Genomic DNA, 25,059 nt, shown 5'->3' with positions numbered 1-25,059 from the left:
GGGGTCTCACACTGGGAAGATGAGTCCCCTTAGCTTGTTTGAAAACTGGTGGGACTTACTAGAGGTGCTGTGAGAAACTGAGACTCCATCATGAACAGTATGCACGCACACTTCCTTACTCCCAGGAACAAGGCAAAGAAAGCATATTGAAAACAGCCTGGGGCTCTGGCTGGTTTCTCACAACTGCCCCAGCGTCCACTCCAGCCCTCACTGGGCTACTGTTCCAACTCCACTTTCTCTGGCTCTGCTCTCCACTAGGGTGGAGGTGCTGTTGCTGGGGGAGAGTGCACACAGAGGGAATGGGACCAGCTTGGACCCAACCCTTAGGGCTTCTACTCCAGCATCTTGGACCCCAGCCCCATGCCCAATAGGGTGGTGACAACCATTGATCATAGGAAAAGCCCCAGCTCACATCTGTTTCTGGCTCTAGCTCCTCCATATCCAGCCCTACCATCAACTAGGGTGGTAGCTGTCAGCACACCCCAGGGGAAGATGTGACCTGTGCTCATTTCAGATCCAGCTCTCCCACCAAAGTCACTGGGCACACACAGACTGCATAAGGACACTCTCACAGAAGGACACCCCTTCAAGATCAGGAAAAGTAACTGTTTCACTTAATTCTATAGAGACAGAGAAAGTTAAACAAAATGAGAAGACAAAGGAATGTGTTTCAAATGAATGAAAAAGAACCTGCCTCTGAAAAAAAAACCCCTAATGAAACAGAGGTAAATAATTTACTAGATAAAGAGTACAAACCATTAGTAATAAGAAGGCTAACTGAACTTGGGAAAAGAATAGACAAGCAAAATGAGAATTTTAACAAGGAACTAGAAAATATAAAAAAGAACTGGTCAGAGCTGAAGGATACAATAACTGAAATGAAAAACACATTGGAGGGAATTAACAGCAGACTAAGTGATACAGAAGACGGCAAAAGTGATCTGGAAGATAGTCTACTGGAAACCACCCAATCAGAACAGTAAATAGAAAAGCAAAATTTAAAAAAAATGAGGATAGTTTAAGGGATCTATGGGACAACATCAAGCATAGTAACATTAACATAAGGGTCCCAGAAGGAGAGGAGAGAGAGTAAGAGGTAAAGAATGTAGTTGATGAAGTTATGGTTGAAAAATTCCAGAAGAAGAAGAGATTTCCACTCACAGGGAGCACAGAGAGTCCCAAACAACACGAACCCAAAGAGACACATACCAAGGCATATCATAATTAAAATGGCAAAAGTTAAAGACAAAGAAAGAATTTTAAAGGCAGCAATAGAAAATCAAGAGTCACATACAAGGGAACTCCCACAAAGCTATCAGCTGATGTTTCTGCAGAAACTTTGCAGGCCAGAATGGAGTGGCATGATATATTTAAAGTGCTGAAAGCGAAAAACCTACAACCTAGGATACTATACCCAGAAAAGATGTTCAGAATTGAAGGAGAGAAAAAGCACTTCTGAGACAAACAAAAACTAAAAGAGTTCATCAATATTAAACTGACCTTACAAGAAGTTTTAAAAGGTATTTTCTAAGTAGAAAATAAAAGGTTACAACAAGAAGTAGAATTTATAGGAAAGAAATAGTCCTGCTAGTAAAAGCAAATATATAGTAGATGTGGTGGATCAACAATTTACATAAGCAAGTATGAGATTAAAAGACAACAGTTGTAAAATAAACTATAATTACAATAGAGAGTTAAGAGGTAGACATGAAGATATAAAATATGACAAAAAAACACAAACTGTGGGGGAGGGGAGTATAAAATGTAGATTTTTTAGAATGTGTTTGAACTTAAATGACTATCAGTTTAAAACATGACCTATACATTTAGTTATAGGTCAACATATACTAACCCCATGGTAACCTCAAGTCAAAAACCTATGATAGGGACTACCCTGGTGGTAGAGTGGTTAAGAATCCACCTGCTAATGCAGGGGACATGGGTTTGAGCCCTGGTCCAGGAAGATCCCACATGCTGCGGAGTAGCTAAGCCCAGGTGCCACAACTACTGAGCCTGTGCTCTAAAGCCCATGAGCCACAACTACTGAGCCCGTGTGCCACAACTACTGAAGCCCACGTGCCTAGAGCCCATGCTCCACAACAAGAGAAACCACCACAATGAGAAGCCCGCACACCGCAACGAAGAGTAGCCCCCGCTCGCCACAACTAGAGAAAGCCCACGTGCAGCAACAAAGACCAAACACAGCCAAAAATAAATAAATAAATTTATAAACAACAACAACAAAAACCTATGATAGATACACAAAAACTAGAGAGAAAGAAACACAAGCATACCAACTAAAAAACCATCAAACCACAAGAGGAAGAAAAGAATAGAGAAGAACTACAGAAACCACCAGAAAACAAGTAACAAAATGGCAATAAGTACATACTTATCAATAATCACTTTAAAAGTCAATGGATTAATGCTCCAAATCAAAAGATACTATATATACAAAACCCTAAAATCTCCACAAAAAACTACTAGAATTAATAAATGAATTCAGTAAGGTTGCAGGATACAAAATTAATGTAAAGAAATCTGTTGCATTTCTATACACTAAAAATGAACTGTTGGAAAGAGAAATTCAGGAAACAATCCCGTCCACCATCACATCAAAAATAATAAAATAGCTAGAAATAAAGCTACTTATGGAGGTAAAAGGCATGTACTCAGAAAACTGTAAGACACTGATGAGAGAAATTGAGGAGGACACAAACAGATTGAAAGATATACCCTGTTTTTAAATTGGAAGAATTAATACTGTTAAAATGACTATATTACCCAAAGCAACCTACAGATTCAATGCAATCCCTAACAAAGTATCAAGGGCATTTTTCACAGAACTACAACAAATAACTTAAAAATTTATATGGAAACACAAAAGACCCCTAATAGCCAAAACAACTTGAGAAAGAAGAACAGAGCTGGAGAAATAACACTCCCTGAATTCAGACTATACTACAAAGCTACAGTAATCAGAACAGTATGGTACTGGCTCAAAAACAGACACATAACTCAATAGAAAAGAATAGAGAGCCTAGGAAAAAACACACACTTATGGTCAATTAATGTACAACAAAGGAGGCAAGAATATACAATGGAGAAAAGACAGTCTCTTCAATAAGTGGTGCTGGGAAAACTGGACAGCTACATATAAGAGAATGAAATTAGAACATTCTCTAACATCACATAAAAAATAAATTCAAAATGAATTAAAGACCTAAATGTAAGACCGTAAACCATGAAACTCCTAAAGGAAAACATGGGCAGAACACTCTTTGACATAAATCAGAGCGATATGTTTTTGGATCTGTTTCCCAAAGCAAAGGAAATAAAAGTAAAAATAAACAAATGGCACCTAATTAGACTTAAAAGCTACTGTACAGCAAAGGAGACCTTTGACAAAATGAAAAGGCAACCTACTGAATGGGAGAAAATATTTGTTAGTGATACAACTGATATGGGGTTAATGTCCAAAATATATAAACAGCACATACAACTCAACATAAAAAAGCCAAACAACTCAATTAAAAAATGGGCAGAAGACCTGAATAGACATTTTTCCAAAGAAGACATACAGATGGCCAACAGGCACATGAAAAGATGCTCAACATTGCTAATCATCTCTGAAATCCAAATAAAAACTAAAGTGAGACATCACCTCACACCTGTCAGAATGGCTATTGTTAAAAGGACCACAAAAAATAACAAGTGTTGGTGAGGATGTGGAGAAAAGGGAGCCCTACTGTACTGTTGGTGGGAATGTACACTGGTGTAGCCATTATAAAAATACTAAGGAGATTCTTCAAAAAACTAAAAATAGCACTACCATATGATCCAGCCATTCCATCCCTGTGTATATATCTGAAGAGAACAAAATCACTGATTTGGAAAAAATATATGCACCCCAATGTTCATAGCAGCATTATTTACAATAGTAAAGATATGGAAGCAACCTTAGTGTCCATAAACAGATGATTGGATACAGAAGCTGTGGTATATATACAATGAAATATTATTCAGCCTTAAAAAAGAATGAAATTTCGTCATTTGCAACAACTTGGATGGACCTAGAGCGTATTATGCTTAGTGAAAAAGTCAGATAGAGAAAAGCAGTTACTGTATGCTACCACTTATATGTGGAATCTAAAAAATAAAACAAATGAATGAATATAGCAAAACAGAAACAGACTCACAGATATAGAGAACACACTAGTGGTTATCACTGGGAAGAAGGATGGGGGAGGGACAATATAGGGGTAGGAGATTAAGAGGTACCAAGTACTATGTATAAAATAAATAAGATACAAGGATTTATTGTACAGCACAGAGAAGAGTCATCATAGAGAAACAGTCAATATTTTATAATAACTATAAATGTAGTAAAATATTGAATTTTACTATACTGATTCAATACTATACAATACTGAATCACTATGTTGTACACCTAAAACTAATATAGTATTGTAAATAACTGTACTTTACTAAAAAATAAAAATATAATATTTGAAAAAAGAATTCTGCAAATGTATTCCCTGCTACTAGAAACTATGTCAGATGGCTTTGAGAAGATGGCGGAAGAGTAAGACGCGGAGATCAACTTCCTCCCCACAGATACATCAGAAATACATCTACATGTGGAACTGCTCCTATAGAACACCCATTGAACACTGGAAAAAGACCTCAGACCTCCCAAAAGGCAAGAAACTCCCCACGTACCTGGGTAGGGCAAAAGAAAAAAGAAAAAACAGAGGAGACAAAAGAATAGGGACGAGACCTGCACCAGTGGGAGGGAGCTGTGAAGGAGGAAAGGTTTCCACACACTAGAAGCCCCTTTGTGGGCGGAGACTGTGGGTGGTGGAGGGGGGAAGCTTTGGAGCCATGGAGGAGAGCGCAGCCACAGGGGAGCGGAGGGCAAAGCGGAGAGACTCCCACATGGAGGATCAGTGCCAACCAGCACTCACCAGCCCGAGAGTCTTGCCTACTCACCCGTTGGGGCAGGCAGGGGGTGGAAGCTGAGACTCTGGCTTCGGTCGGATCGCAGGGAGAGGACTGGGGTTGGCGGCATGAACACAGCCTGAAGGGGGTTAGTGCACCACGGCTAGCCGGGAGGGAGTCCAGGAAAAAGTCTGGACCTGCCGAAGAGGCAAGAGACTTTTCTTCCCTCTTTGTTTCCTGGTGCGCGAGGAGAGGGGATTAAGAGCACTTCTTAAAGGAGCTCCAGAGACAGGAGCGAGTTGCGGCTATCAGCACGGACCCCAGAGACGGGCATGGGACGCTCAGGCTGCTGCTGCAGCCACCAAGAAGCCTGTGTGCAAGCACAGGTCACTACCCACACATCCCTCCCAGGACCCTGTGCAGCCCGCCACTGCCAGGGTCCCGTGATCCAGGGACAACTTCCCCGGGAGAACACATGGCACGCATCATGCTGGTGCAACGTCACACTGGCCTCTGCCGCGGCAGGCTCACCCTGCATCCGTACCCCTCCCTCTCCCCAGCCTGAGTGAGCCAGAGCCCCCAAATCAGCTGCTCCTTTAACCCCGTCCTGTCTGAGTGAAGAACAGACGCACTCAGGCGACCTACATGCAGAGGCAGGTCCAAATCCAAAGCTGAACCCCGGGAGCTGTGTGAACAGAGAAGAGAAAGGGAAATTTCTCCCAGCAGCCTCAGAAGCAGTGGATTAAAGCTCCACAATCAACTTGATGTACCCTGCATCTGTGGAATACCTGAATAGACAACGAATCATCCCAAATTCAGGAGGTGGACATGGGGAGCAAGATATATTATTTTTCCCCTTTTCCTGTATTTGTGAGTGTGTATGTGTATGCTTCTGTGTGAGATTTTGTCTGCATAACTTTGATTTCACCATTTATCCTAGGGTTCTGTCCGTCCGTTGTTTTTTTCCTTTTTTTCTCCTTTAAAATTTTTTTTCTTAATAATTATTTTTATTTTAATAACTTTATTTTATTTTATCTTTATTTTATTTTATTTTATCCTCTTTCTTTCTTTCTTTCTATTTTTTCTCCCTTTTATTTTGAGCTGTGTGGATAAAAGGCTCTTGGTCCTCCAGCCAGTAGTCAGTGCTGTGCCTCTGAGTTGGGAAAGCCAACTTCAGGACACTGGTCCAAAAGAGACCTCCCAGCTCCAAGTAATATCAAATGGCGAAAATCTCCCAGAGATCTCCATCTCAACATCAAGACCCAGCTTCATTCAACGACCAGCAAGCTACAGTGCTGGACACCCTATGCCAAACAGCAAGACAGGAACACAGCCCCATCCATTAGCAGAGAGGCTGCCTAAAATCATAATAAGGCCACAGACACCCCAAAACACACCACCAGACATGGACCTGCCCACCAGAAAGACAAGATCTAGCCTCCTCCACCAGAACACAGGCACTAGTCCCCTCCACCAGGAAGCCTACACAACACAATGAACCAACCTTAGTCACTGGGGACAGACACTAAAAACAACGGGAACTACGAACCTGCAGCCTGCAAAAAAGAGACCCCAAACACAGTAAGATAAGCAAAATGAGAAGACAGAAAAACACACAGCAGATGAAGGAGCAAGGTAAAAACACACCAGACCTAACAAATGAAGAGAAAATAGGCAGTCTACCTGAAAAATAATTCAGAATAATGATAGTAAAGATGATCCAATATCTTGGAAATAGAATAGAAAAAATGCAAGAAACATTTAACAAGGACCTAGGAGAACTAAAGAGGAAACAAGCAATGATGAAAAACACAATAAATGAAATTAAAAATACTCTAGAAGGGATGAATAGCAGAATAACTGTGGCAGAAGAACGAATAAGTGACCTGGAAGACAAAATAGTGGAAATAACTACTGCAGAGCAGAATAAAGAAAAAAGAATGAAAAGAACTGACGACAGTCTCAGAGACCTCTGGGACAATATTAAACACACCAACATTTGAATCATAGGGGTCTCAGAAGAAGAAGAGAAACAGAAAGGAATGAGAAAATATTTGAAGAGATTATAGTTGAAAACTTCCCTAATATGGGAAAGGAAATAATTCATCAAGTCCAGGAAGCACAGAGAGTCCCATACAGGATAAATCCAAGGAGAAACATGCCAAGACACATATTATGCAAACTATCAAAAATTAAATACAAAGAAAACATATTAAAAGCAAGAAGGGGAAAAACAACAAATAACACACAAGGGAATCCCCATAAGGTTAACAGCTGATCTTTCAGCAGAAACTCTGCAAGCCAGAAGGGAGTGGCAGGACATATTTAAAGTGATGAAGGAGAAAAACCTACAACCAAGATTACTCTACCCAGCAAGAATCTCATTCAGATTTGATGGAGAAATTAAAACCTTTACAGGCAAGCAAAAGCTGAGAGAGTTCAGCACCACTAAACCAGCTTTACAACAAATGCTAAAGGAACTTCTCTAGGCAAGAAACACAAGAGAAGGAAAACACCTACAATAACAAACCCAAAACATTAATGTAAATGAGAATAGGAACATACATATCATTAATTACTTTAAATATAAATGGATTAAATGCTCCCAACAAAAGACACAGACTGACTGAATGGATAGAAAAAGAAGACCCGTATATATGCGGTCTACAAGAGACCCACTTCAGACCTAGGGACACATAGAGACTGAAAGTGAGGGGATGGAAAAAGATATTCCATGCAAATGGAAATCAAAAGAAAGCTGGAGTAGCAATTCTCATATCAGACAAAATAGACTTTAAAATAAAGACTATTACAAGAGACAAAGAAGGACACTATATAATGATCAAGGGATCGATCCAAGAGGCAGGTATAACAATTGTAAATATTTATGCACCCAACATAGGAGCACCTCAATACATAAGGCAAATACTAACGGCCATAAAAGGGGAAATCGACAGTAACACAATCATAGTACGGGACTTTAACACCCCACTTTCACCAATGGACAGATCATCTAAAATGAAAATAAGTAAGGAAACACATGCTTTAAATGATACATTAAACAGGATGGACGTAATTGATATTTATAGGACATTCCATCCAAAAACAACAGAATACACATTTTCCTCAAGTGTCATGGAACATTCTCCAGGATAGATCATATCTTGGGTCACAAATCAAGCCTTGGTAAATTTAAGAAAATTGAAATCATATCAAATATCTTTTCCAACCACAATGCTATGAGACTAGATATCAATTACAGGAAAAGATCTGTAAAAAATACAAACACATGGAGGCTACACAATACACTACTTAATAACCAAGTGATCACTGAAGAAATCAAAGAGGAAATCAAAAAATACCTAAAGCAAATGACAATGGAGACACGACAACCCAAAACCTATGGGATGCAGCAGAAGAGTTCTAAGAGGGAAGTTTATAGCAATACAATCCTACCTTAAGAAACAGGAAACATCTCAAATAAACAACCTAAACTTTCACCTAAAGCAATTAGAGAAAGAAGAACAAAAAAACCCCAAAGTTAGCAGAAGGAAAGTAATCAAAAAGATCAGATCAGGAATAAATGAAAAAGTAATGAAGGAAACGATAGCAAAGATCAATAAAACTAAAAGCTGGTTCTTTGAGAAGATAAACAAAATTGATAGACCATTAGCCAGACTCATCAAGAAAAAAAGGGAGAAGACTGAAATCAATAGAAGTAGAAATGAAAAAGGAGAAGTAACAACTGACACTGCAGAAATACAAACGATCATGAGAGTTTACTACAAGCAACTCTTTGCCAATAAAATGGACAACCTGCAAGAAATGGACAAATTCTTAGAAATGCACAACCTGCTGAGATGGAACCAGGAAGAAATAGAAAATATGAACAGACCAATCACAAGCACTGAAATTGAAACTGTGATTAAAATCTTCCAACAAACAAAAACCCAGGACCAGATGGCTTCACAGGCGAATTCCATCAAACATTTAGAGAAAAGCTAACACCTGTCCTTCTCAAACTCTTCAAAAATATAGCAGAGGAAGGAACACCCCCAAACTCATTCTACGAAGCCACCATCACCCTGATACCAAAACCAGACAAAGATGTCACAATGAAAGAAAACTACAGGCCAATATCACTGATGAACATAGATGCAAAAATCCTCAACGAAATACTAGCAAGAAGAATCCAACAGCACATTAAAAGGATCATACATCATGATCAAGTGGTGTTTATTCCAGGAATGCAAGGATTCTTCAATATATGCAAATCAATCAATGATATACACCATATTAACAAATTGAAGAGGAAAAGCCATATGATCATCTCAATAGATGCAGAGAAAGCTTTTGACAAAATTCAACACCCATTTATGATAAAAACCCTGCAGAAAGTAGGCATTGAGGGAACTTTCCTCAACATAATAAAGGCCATATACGACAAACCCACAGCCAACATTGTCCTCAATGGTGAAACACTGAAACCATTTCCACTAAGATCAGGAACAAGACAAGGTTGCCCACTCTCACCACTATTATTCAACATAGTTTTGGAAGTTTTAGCCACAGCAATCAGAGAAGAAAAAGAAATAAAAGGAATCCAAATCAGAAAAGAAGAAGTAAAGCTGTCACTGTTTGCAGATGACATGATACTATACATGGAGAATACTAAAGATGTTACCAGAAAACTACTAGAACTAATCAATGAATTTGGTAAAGTAGCAGGATACAAAATTATTGCACAGAAATCTTTGGCATTCCTATACACTAATGATGAAAAATCTGAAAGAAAAATTAAGAAAACACTCCCATTTACCATTGCAACAAAAAGAATAAAATATCTAGGAATAAACCTACCTAAGGAGACAAAAAACCTGTATGCAGAAAATTATAAGACCCAGATGAAAGAAATTAAAGATGATACAAATAAATGGAGAGATATACCATGTTCTTGGATTGGAAGAATCAACATTGTGAAAATGACTGTACTACCTAAAGCAATCTACAGATTCAATGCAATCTCTGTCAAACTACCACCTGCATTTTTCACAGAACTAGAACAAAAAATTTCACAATTTGTATGGAAACACAAAAGACCCCGAATAGCCAATGCAATCTTGAGAACGAAAAATGGAGCTGGAGGAATCAGGCTCCCTGACTTCAGACTATACTACAAAGCTACAGTAATCAAGACAGTATGGGACTGGCACAAAAACAGAAATATAGATCAGTGGAACAGGATAGAAAGCCCACAGATAACCCTTGCACATATGGTCACCTTATCTTTGAAAAAGGAGGCAAGAATATACAGTGGAGAAAAGACAGCCTCTTCAATAAGTGGTGCTGGGAAAACTAGAGAGGTACATGTAAAAGTATGAAATTAGAACACTCCCTAACCCCATACACAAAAATAAACTCAAAATGGATTAAAGACCTAAATGTAAGGCCAGACACTATCAAACTCTTAGAGGAAAACATAGGCAGAACACTCTATGACATAAATCACAGCAAGATCTTTTTTGACACAGCTCCTAGAGAAATGGAAATAAAAACAAAAATAAACAAATGGGACCTAGTGAAACTTAAAAGCTTTTGCACAGCAAAGGAAACCATAAACAAGACGAAAAGACAATCCTCAGAATGGGAGAAAATATTTTCAAATGAAGCAACTGACAAAGGATTAATCTCCAAAATTTACAAGCAACTCATGAAGCTCTATAAAAAAAAAAATCTAATCCAAAAATAGGCAGAAGACCTAAAAAGACATTTCTCCAAAGAGGATATACAGATTGCCAACAAACACATGAAAGAATGCTCAACATCATTAATCATTAGAGAAATGCAAATCAAAACTACAATGAGATATCATCTCACACTGGTCAGAATGGCAATCATCAAAAAATATAGAAACAATAAATGCTGGAGAGGGTGTGGAGAAAAGCGAACACTCTTGCACTGTTGGTGGGAATGTAATTGATACAGCCACTATGGAGAACAGTATGGAGGTTCCTTGAAAAACTAAAAATAGAACTACCATACGACCCAGCAATCCCACTAGTAGGCATATACCCTGCGAAAACCATAATTCAAAAAGAGTCATGTACCAAAATATTCATTGCAGCTCTATTTACAATAGCCAGGACATGGAAGCAACCTAAGTGTCCATCAACAGATGAAAGGATAAAGAAGATGTGGCACATATATACAATGGAATATTACTCAGCCATAAAAAGAAACGAAATTGAGTTATTTGTAGTGACGTGGATGGAGTTAGAGTCTGTCATACAGAGTGAAGTAAGTCAGAAAGAGAAAAACAAATACCGTATGCTAACACATATACATGGAATCTAAAAAAAAAAGGTTATGAAGAACCTAGGGGCAAGACGGGAATAAAGACACAGACTTACTAGAGAATGGACTTGACGATATGGGGAGTGGGATGGGTAAGCTGTGACAAAGTGAGAGAGTGGCATGGACATATATACACTACCAAACGTAAAATAGATAGCTAGTGGGAAGAAGCCGCATAGCACAGGGAGATCAGCTCAGTGCTTTGTGACCACCTAGAGGGGTGGGATAGGGAGGGTGGGAGGGAGGGAGACACAAGAGGGAAGAGATATGGGAACATATGTATATGTATAACTGATTCACTTTGTTATAAAGCAGAAACTAACACACCATTGTAAAGCAATTATACTCCAATAAAGATGTTAAAAACAAATAGAAACTATGTCAAATATTCTTAATAACACTAATAGCCACATACTGTTGCATGATATTGCAGAAGGAGCATTGGAGTCAGATTCAGGTTTTAATACAAACTGCCATTTATTACTTGTGTAACCTTGGCTGTTACTCATCCTCTGAACTTGAGTTCACTCACCTGCAAGTTAAATCATATACACAAAGTATTTGGCACAAAATAGATTATAAATGTTAGTTTCATTTCATTCATCTGAAGCCGGAAAGCTTAAATTTAAATCCTCACTTTGCTACATATTACCTATATCAAGTGTTCTCAAGGAAGTCATTTAACCTTGCTGAGCTCTAGTTTTCTCATCTGTAAAATAAAGTTGCTATGAAGATTATATAGAACTATATATTAAAATGTGCCTCCAGATAGCCTGCTAAGCAATTCCTGCATACAGGGCAGTTTTAAAGAAAGAGAAAGAAAATATACCAGTCTTACCTCATTGCCACATTACTTCCATCTATGACAACTGGCCTCAAATTGTCACTGTTGTCTATTTCATCTTCAAGAGACAGTTCAGGGCTTGCAACTTCTCTGGAGCTGGGACCCCGAGGCACTAACAAACTCAAGTTGAGTTGCCCTTCCAAATCACCTTTGTTTCCAAGTCTGACAAGTTCTGCCAGTACATCATTAATAAGCGATTCTGGACCCAGCTTGTTCAGCACTAATTGAATCTGTTCCTCTGCATAGCCCAGCTTTAAAGCAAAATCCATCTTGGTTTGGTATTCTTTTTCCAAGTCAAGCTTCCCATCCTGTAGAATGCTACTCTGGGAGAAGCTTGGATGATCTAGGCAGGGTGATCTACAAAGCTGGCGGTGTGGCTTAGAGGGAATCTCCTTTTTCTTCAACTGAACATCTCCAGGTTGGCAGCTGTTGTCATTACTGCTGCTTTTAAGGCTCAACTGTTCAGGGTCACTCTCAGAGCTCAACAGCTCTTCAGAATCAGCATTACCCTGCTCTGTGTTCTCTTGCTTAGGCTGCTGCTTCTCTTCCTTGGAGGCATTCTTCTTCATTTTTGGTGTTTCCACTGCAGCGGTGGCCGTCATTCCGTTCAGTGGGCAATCTGAGGTCTAATCAGCTCTTTTTCTTTTTAGCCTTCTTGGAATCCATGTACATTGGCTTCCCTTTGTGTAAAATGGGGTGGTAGTGATGGCACAATGGTTTGCCTGTTTGGTTTGTTATGTTTAGATGTTACCAGGTCCTACAAATAAACACACATACCATAATCATGTTTAGTAAACTTACGAAAATGTATTTTAGAATACAGTGTTTTCTTCCTAAGAAACTACAGGTTGTCTGACATTATATTTTTCTGCTTAAAATGATTGGACTCTTGAAATAATACCAAGCATCTTTTCAGACCACAATGATATGAGACTATAAAATCAACTACAACATAAACAACTAAAAGAAAACACTCAAACACATGGAGTCTAAACAGCATGTTACTAAATGACCAATAAGTCATTGAAGAAATCAAACAGAAAATTAAAAATGTAAATACAATGATACAAATATCTACGGGACTGAAGCAAAGCAGTTCTAAGAGGGAAGTTTATAGTGATGCAAGCCTGCCTCAGGAAACAAGAAAAATCTCAAATAAATAATCTAACCTAAAGGAACTAGAAAAAGAAGAAGAAGAAACAAAACCCAGAGTTAGTAGAAAGAAATGAATAATAAAGATTAGAGCAGAAATAAATGAAATACAGACTAAAAAGCAATAGAAAAATCAATGAAAGTAAGAGCTGGTTCTTTGAAAAGATATACAAAATTGATAAAACTTTAGCCAGACTCATCAAACAAAAGAGACAGAGAGGGCCTAAATAAATAAAATCAGAAATGAAAAAGATGTTACAACTGACAGCACAGAAATACAAAGAATTATAAGAAATTACTACAAACAATTATATGCCCAAGAGTGGACAACCTAAAAGAAATGGATAAATTCCTAGAAACACAGTTTCTCAAGACTGAATCAGGAAGAAATAAAAATATGAACAGACCAATCGTCAGTAATGAAATTAAATCTGTAATTAAAAACCTCCCAACAAACAAAAGTCCAGCACAAGATTGCTTCACAGGTAAACTTCACAGGTAAACATTTTAAAAAGAGTTACTGCCTCTCCTTCTCAGACTATTCCAAAAAGTTGAAGAGGAGGGAATGCTTTCAATGCTGCTTCCAAGCCAGCATTACCCTGATAACAAAACTAGACAAAGACAAAAAAGAAAATTAAAGGCCAAAATCACTGATAAACATAAATGCAAAAACACTCAACAAAATATTAGCAAACTAAATTCAACAGTAAGTTAAAAGGTTCACACACCATGATCCAGTGGGATTTATCCCAGGGATGCAAGGAGTTTTCAATATCTGCAAATTAATCAATGTGATATACCACATTAACAAATTGAAGAATAAAAGTCATATGATCATTTCAATTGATGCAGAAAAAGCTTTTGACAAAATTTAACATCTGTTTATGTTAAAAACTCTCCAGAAAGTGGGTATAGAGTTAAGATACCTCAACATAATAAAGGCCATATATACCCCAACAACCAACATTATACTCAATTGTGAAAACCAGAAAGCATTTCCTCTAAGATCAGGAAGAAGACAAGTTGGCCCACTCTCACCACTTTTATTCAACACAGTATTGGAAGTTCTAGCCACAGCAATCATACAAGGAAAAGAAATAAAAGCAATCCAAATTGGAAAGAAAGAAGTAAAACCTCTTGCAGATGACATTATACTATATATAGAAACCCTGAAGACTCCACCAAAAAAGCTATTAGAACTGACAAATGAGTTCAATAAAGTTGCAGGATACAAAATTAATATACAGAAATCTCTAGTGTTTCTATACACTAAAAACCATCTATCAGAAAGAGAAATTAACAAAACAATCCCATTTACAATTGCATCAAAAAGAATCAAATACCTAGAAATAAATTTAACCAGGGCATTGAAAGACCTGTATTCTGAACAGGATAAGATACTGATGAAAGAAATTGAAAACAATACAAACAAATGAAAGATATACCTTTCTCATGGATTGGAAGAATTAATATTGTTAAAATGTCCATACTACACAAAGCAATCTACAGATTCAATGCAATCCCTATCAAAACATCAATGGCAGTTTTCACAGAACTACAACAAATAATTCTAAAATTTATATGGAACCAAAAAAGGCACTGAATAGCCAAAGAAATTTTGAGAAAAAAGAACAAAGCTGGATGTATTATGCTCCTTGACTTAAAACTTTACTACAAAGTTATAGTAATTAAAATAGTATGGTATTGGTACAAAAACAGACACATAGATCAATGGGAGAGAATAGAGAGCCCAAGAATAAACCGAAGTCTATTGGGTCAATTAATTTATGACAAAGGAGACAAGAATATACAATAGGGAAAAGACAGCCTCTTCAATAAATGGTGTTGGGAAAACTGAACAGCTGCATGTAAAAGAATCAAACTGGACTAATTTCTTACACCATATACAAAAATAAATTCAAAATGGATTAAAGATTTAAGTGTAAGACTTGAAACCATAAAACACCTAGAAGAAAACACAAGCAGTATGCTTTTTGACATCAGTCTTAGCAACATTTTTTTGGATCTGTGTCCTCAGACAAGGGCAACAAAAGAAAAAATAAACAAATGAGACTACATCAAACTAAAAAGTGCTTGCACACTATCAACAAAAGAAAAACAACCTACTGGATAGAAGAAGATATTTGCAAATGACATGTTAGATAAGGGCTTAATATTCAAAATATATAAAGGACTCATACAACTCAATAACAAAAGCCCCAAACTTTCTGATTAAAAACTTGTCAGAGATATGAAAAGATTCCTAACTTCATTAATCATCAACAAAATGCATCAAAACCACAATATCATCTCACACCTATCACCTCACACTTATCAGGATGGCTATCATCAAAAAAACAACAAATAACTAGTGCTGGTGAGGATGTGAAGAAAAGGGAATACTCCTGCACTGTTGGTGAGAATGTAAATTGTCACAGCCAATATGGAAAATAGCATGGAGGTTCCCAAAAAAATTAAAAATAGAACTACCAGCATTTCCACTTCTGGATATTTACACAAAGTAAGCAAAAACACCAATTCAAAAAGATATATGCACCCCTATGTTCATTGCAACATTATTTACAGTAACCAAGCTATGGAAGCAACTTAAGTGTCTATCAATAGATGAATGGATAAAAAAGCTGTGAGATATATTTGTGTACACACACACACAGAATATTATTCAGCTATAAAAAAGAATGAAATCTTGCCTTTTGAGACAACATGAATGGACCTAGAAGGTATTATTTTTGTTGTTGTTGTTTTTTATTTGTTTGTTTTTAGTTCCCTGACCAGGGATCAAACCTGGGTCCTTGGCAGTGAAAACATGGAGTCCTAACCACTGGAGCTCCAGGGAATTCCCTAGAAGGTATTATGTTAAGTGAAATAAGTCAGACAGAGAAAGACAAATACTGTAAATTTCACTTATATGTGGGATCTAAAAAACAAATCAAATGAATAAACATAACAAAACAGAAACAGGCTTATAGATAAAGAGAACCAGCTCGTGGTTGCCTGTTGGGGCTGGGTGGTGAGGGTGAGGGGTTGGATGAAAGAGGTGAAGAGGATTAAGAAGTACAAACTTCCAATAATAAAATAAATGTCACAGGGATCCAATACACAGCATAAGGAATATATAGTCAATAATATCGTAATAATTTTGTATGGTGACATATGGTTATTAGACTTTTGGGGTGATAATTTTGTAATGTATTTAAATGTCAAATCATTACGTTGTAAACCTGAAACTAACATAATATTGCACATCAACTCTAATTCAATAAAAAAATGATTGGACTCACATTACGTTAAAAAAAATAGAGTCTCGAGAAGTCCAATGTGCTATCCATTGCACTACAGAGCCACCTAAGGGTCTCGAATTCTCTACTAAATCTAGACACAAAATTTTCAGTGGTGGCCATAGTGCTTTAATCCCCCCCCACACACAAACGTCATATCTAAAGTTAACTGCTTATCACAAAAACGAAGGAAGAGAAACATGGCATTTCAACAGGGTGCAGAAACATATACACCTTTTAAGAACTCTTTTTTACTTTCTGCCAGGTAAATTCTCCGAATACCACACCATATTCTTCTAGCTAAAGCTGAACTCCACTCCTGAAGAGGACAACTTCTCCAGCATTACTTTTTGCAAAATATCAGGGTCCCCATCTACTGGGGAGACTGGTAAACCATTAAAATTGCTTTAAAACAATTGAAGCTGGCTATAAGGGTCACAAATAGAGATGTGTGCTCCAGATAAGAAAAAAAAGTGTATGCACACTCATGAATTGTATCTGCAGCCTCTTTTATCTATTGTAATTGTACTTATTATATTGTAAAAAGGAGAAAATCAACTCAATTTGCATAAGAAACTAGAATTTTTTTTTTTTAATTTTATGGCTGTGTTGGGTCTTCGTTTCTGTGCGAAGTCTTTCTCTAGTTGCGGCAAGCGGGGGCCACTCTTCATCGCAGTGCACGGGCCTCTCACTATCGCGGCCTCTCTTGTTGTGGAGCACAGGCTCCAGACGCGCAGGCTCAGTAATTGTGGCTCACGGGCCCAACTGCTCCGCAGCATGTGGGATCTTCCCAGACCAGGGCTCGAACCTGTGTCCCCTGCATTGGCAGGCAGATTCTCAACCACTGTGCCACCAGGGAAGCCCCTAGAATATTTTAAAAGAACATTAATTACAGAAGAGAAATAGGAGCGATTTTATTTCTAAACTCCTTTCACCTACATCATCTGTCCCCTCAGGTTTGAGTTCTAACCTGTCCAAGGTGTTTCCTTTACTTTGAGCCTCGGTTTCCTCATATATGAAATGAGGATATGGATAGTTACCTCACAGAACAAGGATTACATAAAATGAGTAAGGAAAGTGCTTAGAAAAGTGAACAGAACATAGTAGGTTCTCAATATATGTAAAGGGTACAACAGATACCACCAGGAGTTTGGTTTAAAAAAAGAGAAGACTGACAGTGAGGCAAGACTATAGACCTGTGAGCATTGATAAGCTCTTCAGGTAGCAGCTGTGCTCACTAATCTAAAACCAGACTATCTATGTAACTAGTGTACTAGGGTTTTCCAGTTACACTTTAATTCTATTCATTTAGACAAGAAGAAAATTCATCAATAGTTTTATCTAAGAATAATATAGATAACTGCATACTTATCTTAGGAGAGTCACGTTTGGAAACAACATATGCACACAGAATTGACATCTCAGACCTGACATTCAGGCAGCATATAGTGACTTCTCTAATGATTATATCACCACTTGTTACTTCAAATTTTTCCCTTAATGAATAGACACATAGACACCCATTTCACTGTCACTTCTCTATTAATCTTTGTTATATAAACTTTAAATCCTTTTTCCTTTATAAGTTCCATATTTACTACTGACTTACATTTTATTCTCTTGAAAATAATTTCTAGTGCACACAGGAAATTGAAAATTTTCCTCTTGCATTTATTCAAAGCTCCAAAGTCACTTAACAACAACTGTTTATAAGACTAAATGTATATTTTCCTGACAAATGACAGGTACCTGTAAAAGACAAGTTTGACTGCTCTTAGCTAGCAGATCAAATGTCTAGTTATTACTGTGAACGTTTCTTACTCAATAACCTAAGGTAGAAGAGAAATAAATGACTTGGCAGACATAAACTTTGATTTACTTTTTAAAGCCTTAAGCAAATTTTTAAGAGAAATGCTGGTTGTCTGTCCTAAAACCTACGTAGGTGTGTAAGTATCATGTGGGTTTTTTTGTGTTTGTTTTGTGCTGTTTACAATGCAAACTTCTTGAGGCAAAAATAGCAGGAAAGTCTTTTCATTCAAAAGAACAATCACTGAGTGCCAGAGACTGTGATAAGCCCTGGGTCTAGAAGGAGAGATCAGAACTGATACTGTCCTCAAAGAACTCTCAAACTAACTTTAAAAATGGCTAGAAATGGCCCTAGGGAATGCTGAAACACAATTCTATAGAAGATGATCATATCATTTTTAGTTCAAGTTGGGACAATTTTGAGAATGAAGGATCATTACTAATAATTACGTCAGAACAATAGGCATGAAGTGGGGAAGTCCCAGGCAAATATGGATGTATGGTTGGTCCTTCAAGTTACTTGAAAATTTCCGTTGACATACAGAAGAGGGAATGTTCGATTCTATCCACAGGGTGGGAGATGAGGGTGGTGGTTGAAGGGATTATGAAGAATTCAAGAAAGATATAATATTTGGAGTAATTTTCTGACTAATTAATTAACATCTATTTAGTGCTATGTACCAAGAGACATGTTAGCTGGTAGGGTGTAAAAACAGACAAGGATTCTGATCTCATAGTGCTTATAGTGGTGGTGGTGGGAGTGGAGATAGACAATAATCAAATACTTATATAATTCATAATTATAATCTGTGACAAGTGATTAACTGTTAAAAAGTATAGGGACATATGAGTTGAGTCTTAAAGGAAAGAGTAACAATTTACTGGGTAGGGAAGAATTTTTAAAGTTAAAGATATATGAAGATTAATATGATATTGTGCCTTAATTAATGCCTCATGCTTAATATTACTGGTGAAGATGGCTAAAGGAAAATAGTTACTTTTACTGAAAAAGGAAGGTGACTGGGGGGAAAATTTCAAAGATGATGTTTTAGCTGTTACTTATGACAGGTGTTGTAAAGAGTTTTTATATTTCATTGTTATTGATTTAAAAAATCACAAATACTGACATATTTTGGAAAATCACAATTGTCAGAAGAAATTATAGGATTGGATGTAATTTGTTTTAAGAAGTTGAGAGCTTTGTCATCAGATGGCCATGTGTTATAGGTACAGAGCTTGCCTATAATTTGCTTAAGAATATAATAAACAAATGATTGAAAACTTGCCTTTGGATCTAAAAAAAAACCAGAGAAACAAATGCAGGCAAAAGCTGTCAAGAGTGACAAGGAATTTCCACCAAGGGAAAAAGTCTTCACCTTACCATTTAGTCTGCTCAGTCCACTTTCTTCCTCCACCCCTCCCCCATCCTTTTATTACAAAATATGATTCGTTCATTTTGAATTTGCACAGAGTAATTTTCCAATATCACTCAGGTTCTACTACAAACCCCACTTCATCTTCTCCAAAATCTGCTAAACAACACCCTGTATGGAGACAGAAACATATGACCATGTCTACTGAGCCAAAATCATAGGAAATGTTCAAAAAAGTCCAATAACCATGTAGAACAGAGCCATCAAGTAGTAGCCAAATCAAGAACAGAATAGTTAATTCTCAATTATCTACATGTGACTAGGCCACTTTCTTATTTGTGGAGCAGTTAAATCTCAAGCTGTGATCTGGGAAGGCATGTTTCGAGAGAGACTTAGGGATACCTAATTAGACAGCTACCCATTCCTTTCCCTTCTAGCAGGTTTTTCATAATAGGTATCCTCAAAGAAAATACCTATATCAAATACAGAAATACCCACAGGAATACAAAGGATCATAAGAGATTACTATGAATAACTATATGCCAATAAAATGGACAACCTGGAAGAAATGGACAAATTCTTAGAAAGGTACAATCTCCCAAGACTGAACCAGGAAGAAATAGAAAATATGAACAGACCAATTGCCAGTAATGAAATTGAATCAATAATTTAAAAAACTCCCAACCAATAAAAGTCCATGACCAGATGGCTTCACAGGTGAATTCTACCAAACATTTAGAGAAGAGTTAACTCCTATCTTTCTCAAAGTATTCAAAAATTTACAGAAGAAAGAACACGTCTGACCTCATTCTAAGAGGTCAGCATCACTCTGATACCAAAACCAGACAAAGATATCACAAAAAAATAAAATTACAGATCAATATCACTGATGAACATAGATGCAAAAATCCTCAACAAAATATTAGCAAACCAAATCCAACAACACATTAAAAGTATCATACACCATGATCAAGTGGGATTTATATCAGGGATGCAAAGATTTTTCAATATCCAAAAATCAATCAATGTGATGCACCTCATTAACAATCTGAAGAATAAAAATCATATGATCATCTCAATAAATGCAGAAAATACTTTTGTTAAAATTCGATACCCATTTATGATAAAAACTCTTCAGAAAGTGGGAATAGATGGAACCTACCTCAACATAATAAAAGCCATATATGAAAAACCCACAGCTAATATCATACTCAACAGTGAAAAGCTGAAAGCATTTCCTTTAAGATCAGGAACAAGAAAAGGGTGCCTGCCTGCTCTCACCACTTTTATTCAACATATTATTGGAAGTCCTAGCCACAGCAATCAGACAAGAAAAATAAATAAAAGGAATCCAAATTGGAAAAGAAGAAGTAAAACTGTCACTATTTGGAGATGACCTGACACTATACAGAGAAAACCCTAAAACTGCCACCAGAAAACTACTAGAGCTCATAAACGAATTTAGTAAGGTTGCAGGATACAAAATTAATATAAAGAAATCTGTTGCATTTCTACACTAACAAACTATCAGAAAGAGAAATTAAGGAAACAATCCCATTTACCATCACATTAAAAAGAATAAAATACCTAGGAATAAATCTACCTAAAGAGGTTAATGTCTTGTACTCAGAAAACTATAAGACACTAATGAAAGAAACTGAAGAGGACACAGATGGAAAGATATACCTTGTTTTTGAATTGGAAGAATTAATATTGTTAAAATGACTATACTACCCAAGGCAATCTATAGATTCAATACAATCCCCAATGTAATCCCTATCAAAATACTAACGGCATTTTTCACAGAACTAGAACAAATAATTTAAAAATTTGTATGGAAACACCAAAGATCCTGAATGGCCCAAACAACTAGATAACAGAGCTGGAAGAATCATGCTCCCTGACTTCAGACTATACTACAAAGCTACAATAATCAAAACAGTATAGTACTGGCTCAGAAACAGACACATAGCTCAATGGAACAAAATGGCCCAGAAAAAAAAAAAAGCCCACACACTTATGATCAATTAATCTACAACAAAGCAAGAGTATACAATAGAGAAAAGACAGTCCCTTCAATAAGTGGTGCTGAGAAAACTGGACAGCTACATGTAAATGAATGAAATTACAACATTTTCTAGCACCACATACAAACATAAGCTCAAAATGAATTAAAGACCTAAATGTGGGACCAGAAACCATAAAACTTCTAGAGGAAAACATAGGCAGAACACTCTTTGACATAAATCATGGCAATATGTTTTTGGATTTGTCTCCTAAAGCAAAGGAAATAAAAAGCAAAAATAAATAAATGAGACCTAATTAAAGTTAAAAGCTTTTGTACAGCAAAGGAAACCTTGACCAAACAAAAAGACAACTTACTGAATGGGAGAAAATATTTGCAAATGATATGACTGATAAGGGTTGATATCCAACATATATAAACAGCTCATGTAACTCAAGATTAAAAAAACAAAAAAAGAGAAACCTGGTTTAAATATATGTATATATGATGGAATACTGCTCAGCCATAAAAAAAAATGCAATTTTGCCATTTGCAGCAACATGGATGGACTTGGAGATTATTATGCTAAGTGAAATAAGTCAGATAGAGAAAGACAAGCACTGTATGATATCACTTATATGTGCAATCTAAAAAATACAACAAACTAGTGAATATAACAAAAAAGAAGCAGACACACAGATATATTTAGAAAACAAACTAGTGGTTACCACTAGGAGAGGAAAGGGGATGGGGGCAATATAAGTGTAGGGGATAAAGAGGTAAAAACTATTATGTATAAAATGAACTACAAGGATATATTGTACAATATGGGGAATATAGCAAATATTTTATAATAACTATAACTGGAATATAACCTTTAAAAATTGTGAATCACTATATTGTACACCTGTAACTTATGTAATACTGTACATCAACTATACTTCAATAAAATAATTATCTACTGTGTAATAGTTTTTGTGAGGCCCAGATAACTGAGAAGTGATTACAGTTCAGTCATAATAAGAATACTAAGCTCTTTTCTTGGTTTCTACTGTTTGAACTGTACCACTGCTTTTAGAATTAACTTTAAAGAGAACAAATCCAAATCTGTATTGTATCAACCCATCATATTTTACTCTAAAAGTGGCAAAGAAAATAAAAGCTATTATGAAACTTTAGTAATAGTAATAAAATATGAACAATCATTTACATTTGCGTTTCATATTAGAGCTTGCCTAAGTGCTTTCACATACACGCTCTCAATCAACAAGGCCATTCCATTACCTATACAGCCCAGATTTGGGTTGTTATAACTTACATAGTCCATCTTTAATTCCCTGTGTCCAGCACATCAGCTAAAGAAGTTACAAAAATCCCAGGGAAAAACATGAAGTGTAAGCTTTCTCAATGCTTGGGAGGCAAAGGAGTTTGAAATACTTACTGATTCTCAAAATGAAAAAGTTCACATGAGAGTGATCTGAAAAAACCCAAAATCTGAATCTTATCATTTTCGTTTATATTAAATCAATTACATACAGCAATTATATCATAAAGGAGATAGACTTGCTTTATTGCTTCCTCAGCCTCCAACTGTATCCACTTGTCCATGTGCTCTTGAATGATGGTAACACTTAGCAAAGAAATAAGTATAAGAAATAGCTTATTTTCTGTGGTTTGTAAAAATGGGATTTCCCTCAGGCAAAGAGAGTGTGTTTGTCAGCCTGTCCTTACACTACCCTCTAAAACAAAATAGGCTTTTTCTTTCTTTCCTTTTTTACTTTTAATCTTCAATGCATTCTCAATAAGATGCATGTCACAGCAAAAATTGTCATGGCTGGAGCTAAACACAACTAAGTTATTCAAAATTAAGGATTTCATTTCAAATCTTTGCATGATTAAATGGCCTCAATTCTTGTCCCCTGTACCCATATCAAATGTTGAAATTTTAGACAAAGTGTTTATAGGAAAGTAACACTCCATTAACTTTTATTATCCATTCATTCTTCTAGGATTTCAAACGTAATAGACATACAATGATTTAATTTCAAGACCCATTATCTCTAGGTTTTAAACTGGGGCTCATTTTCCTGCTCCCTTTCACTGCACTCATCCCATTAGGAAAGTTTTATGTCAACAGAACAACTAAAACAAAGTACTACACACACTCTGCTGTCCAAACTAATTAAAACCACATTGGTAAATGTAACCTTAATTTATACTGGATTCAATCTCCCATACAAAAAGCATTTCTAGTGCTCAACCTTCCAGAAAAACAAGGAAGCTGTAGGTTACATACCTACTATTTTCTTCTTTCTGTATAAAGAAGGTCTAGTTAAAGATTGGTTGAAATTCATGTGGGGATGCTGCATCACACACTACAAGAGATGGTCTCTGTTAGAGTAACTGTGCAGTGCATGTATGTTCTCTGGCCACTAGTGAGAGCTGTCACTAGTGTGTTCCACATGTTCCAGAGAACATGCTCACTTCCAAGACTCATTGGTGAAGTTTCTTATTTCTCTCTCTTTTTTTTTTTTTTTTGCTTTCTTCTCCCCTCTCTCCTTTTCTGTACTTCACCATTCTCTTTTTTCTCTCTGTGCCATACACTCCCACCCCAAAAATTATTTTGGTCAAAGCTGTAGGGAAATGTGCCTGTGCCATCCTATGCTCACAGTAAATTGAAAAAAAAATAGTGCCTGTTTTATGACTTTAATAGCAATAAACATATCTTGAGCATCCCATTCAGTTAATAATACCAAGCTTGATCTTTCTTGATTCTCTCCAATTCAATTGCTTTGAAAAATAAGTAGAATAGAGTATATCCTATTTTCTTTCTTCATAATCAAATCATTAGACTAACATAAGAAATCACTCAATGATCAGGACAATTCTGAGGGGTAGCTTGCAGTGTTGCAGCCATGAGGTCATCAGCTTAATTCTGGTTAGCCCCAGTGATCTCCAAGAAGAAATTCAAAATGTATTTGGAGGAAAATGGGAGTAGGAGGGAAAGGTGGAGTGGAATGCTTGTAGAGGTTACTAGACTCTCATAAGTCTTAATTATCCTTATTTTAACCAACACACTATTTGTTTTCACTTCCTTTCTCAGACAGTTATATATTGTTTTCTTTTCAACAGCTGCTCTGTTCTATCTCAGCCTAAGATGCACTTCTGTGGCCATTCAGGTTCGTAAGAAAGAGTATTAAAAATATTTTAGAGGCTTTCAGAATAGGGGATACTTAATAATGCAATATATGTTATAGTGAATAATGTGTCAACCATGTTATGACA

General features: G+C 36.6%; 1 protein-coding gene across 1 annotated transcript in view; it reads right to left on the bottom strand.

Annotated features, from left to right (window-relative positions):
- Positions 1–12,853, bottom strand: part of ZC3H12B (zinc finger CCCH-type containing 12B) — a 28,341-nt gene extending 15,488 nt beyond the window's left edge. Inside the window, exon 1 of the mRNA XM_007186180.2 lies at positions 12,134–12,853. Coding sequence (XP_007186242.1) covers positions 12,134–12,741 — 608 coding nt within the window. The 5' untranslated portion in view covers positions 12,742–12,853. The remainder of the gene's footprint in view (positions 1–12,133) is intronic.
- Positions 12,854–25,059: the final 12,206 nt, after the last annotated feature.

Source organism: Balaenoptera acutorostrata, chromosome X, assembly GCF_949987535.1.
Source record: "Balaenoptera acutorostrata chromosome X, mBalAcu1.1, whole genome shotgun sequence".
NCBI lineage: Eukaryota > Metazoa > Chordata > Mammalia > Artiodactyla > Balaenopteridae > Balaenoptera > Balaenoptera acutorostrata.
This window is presented reverse-complemented; position numbering and strand designations above follow the sequence as displayed.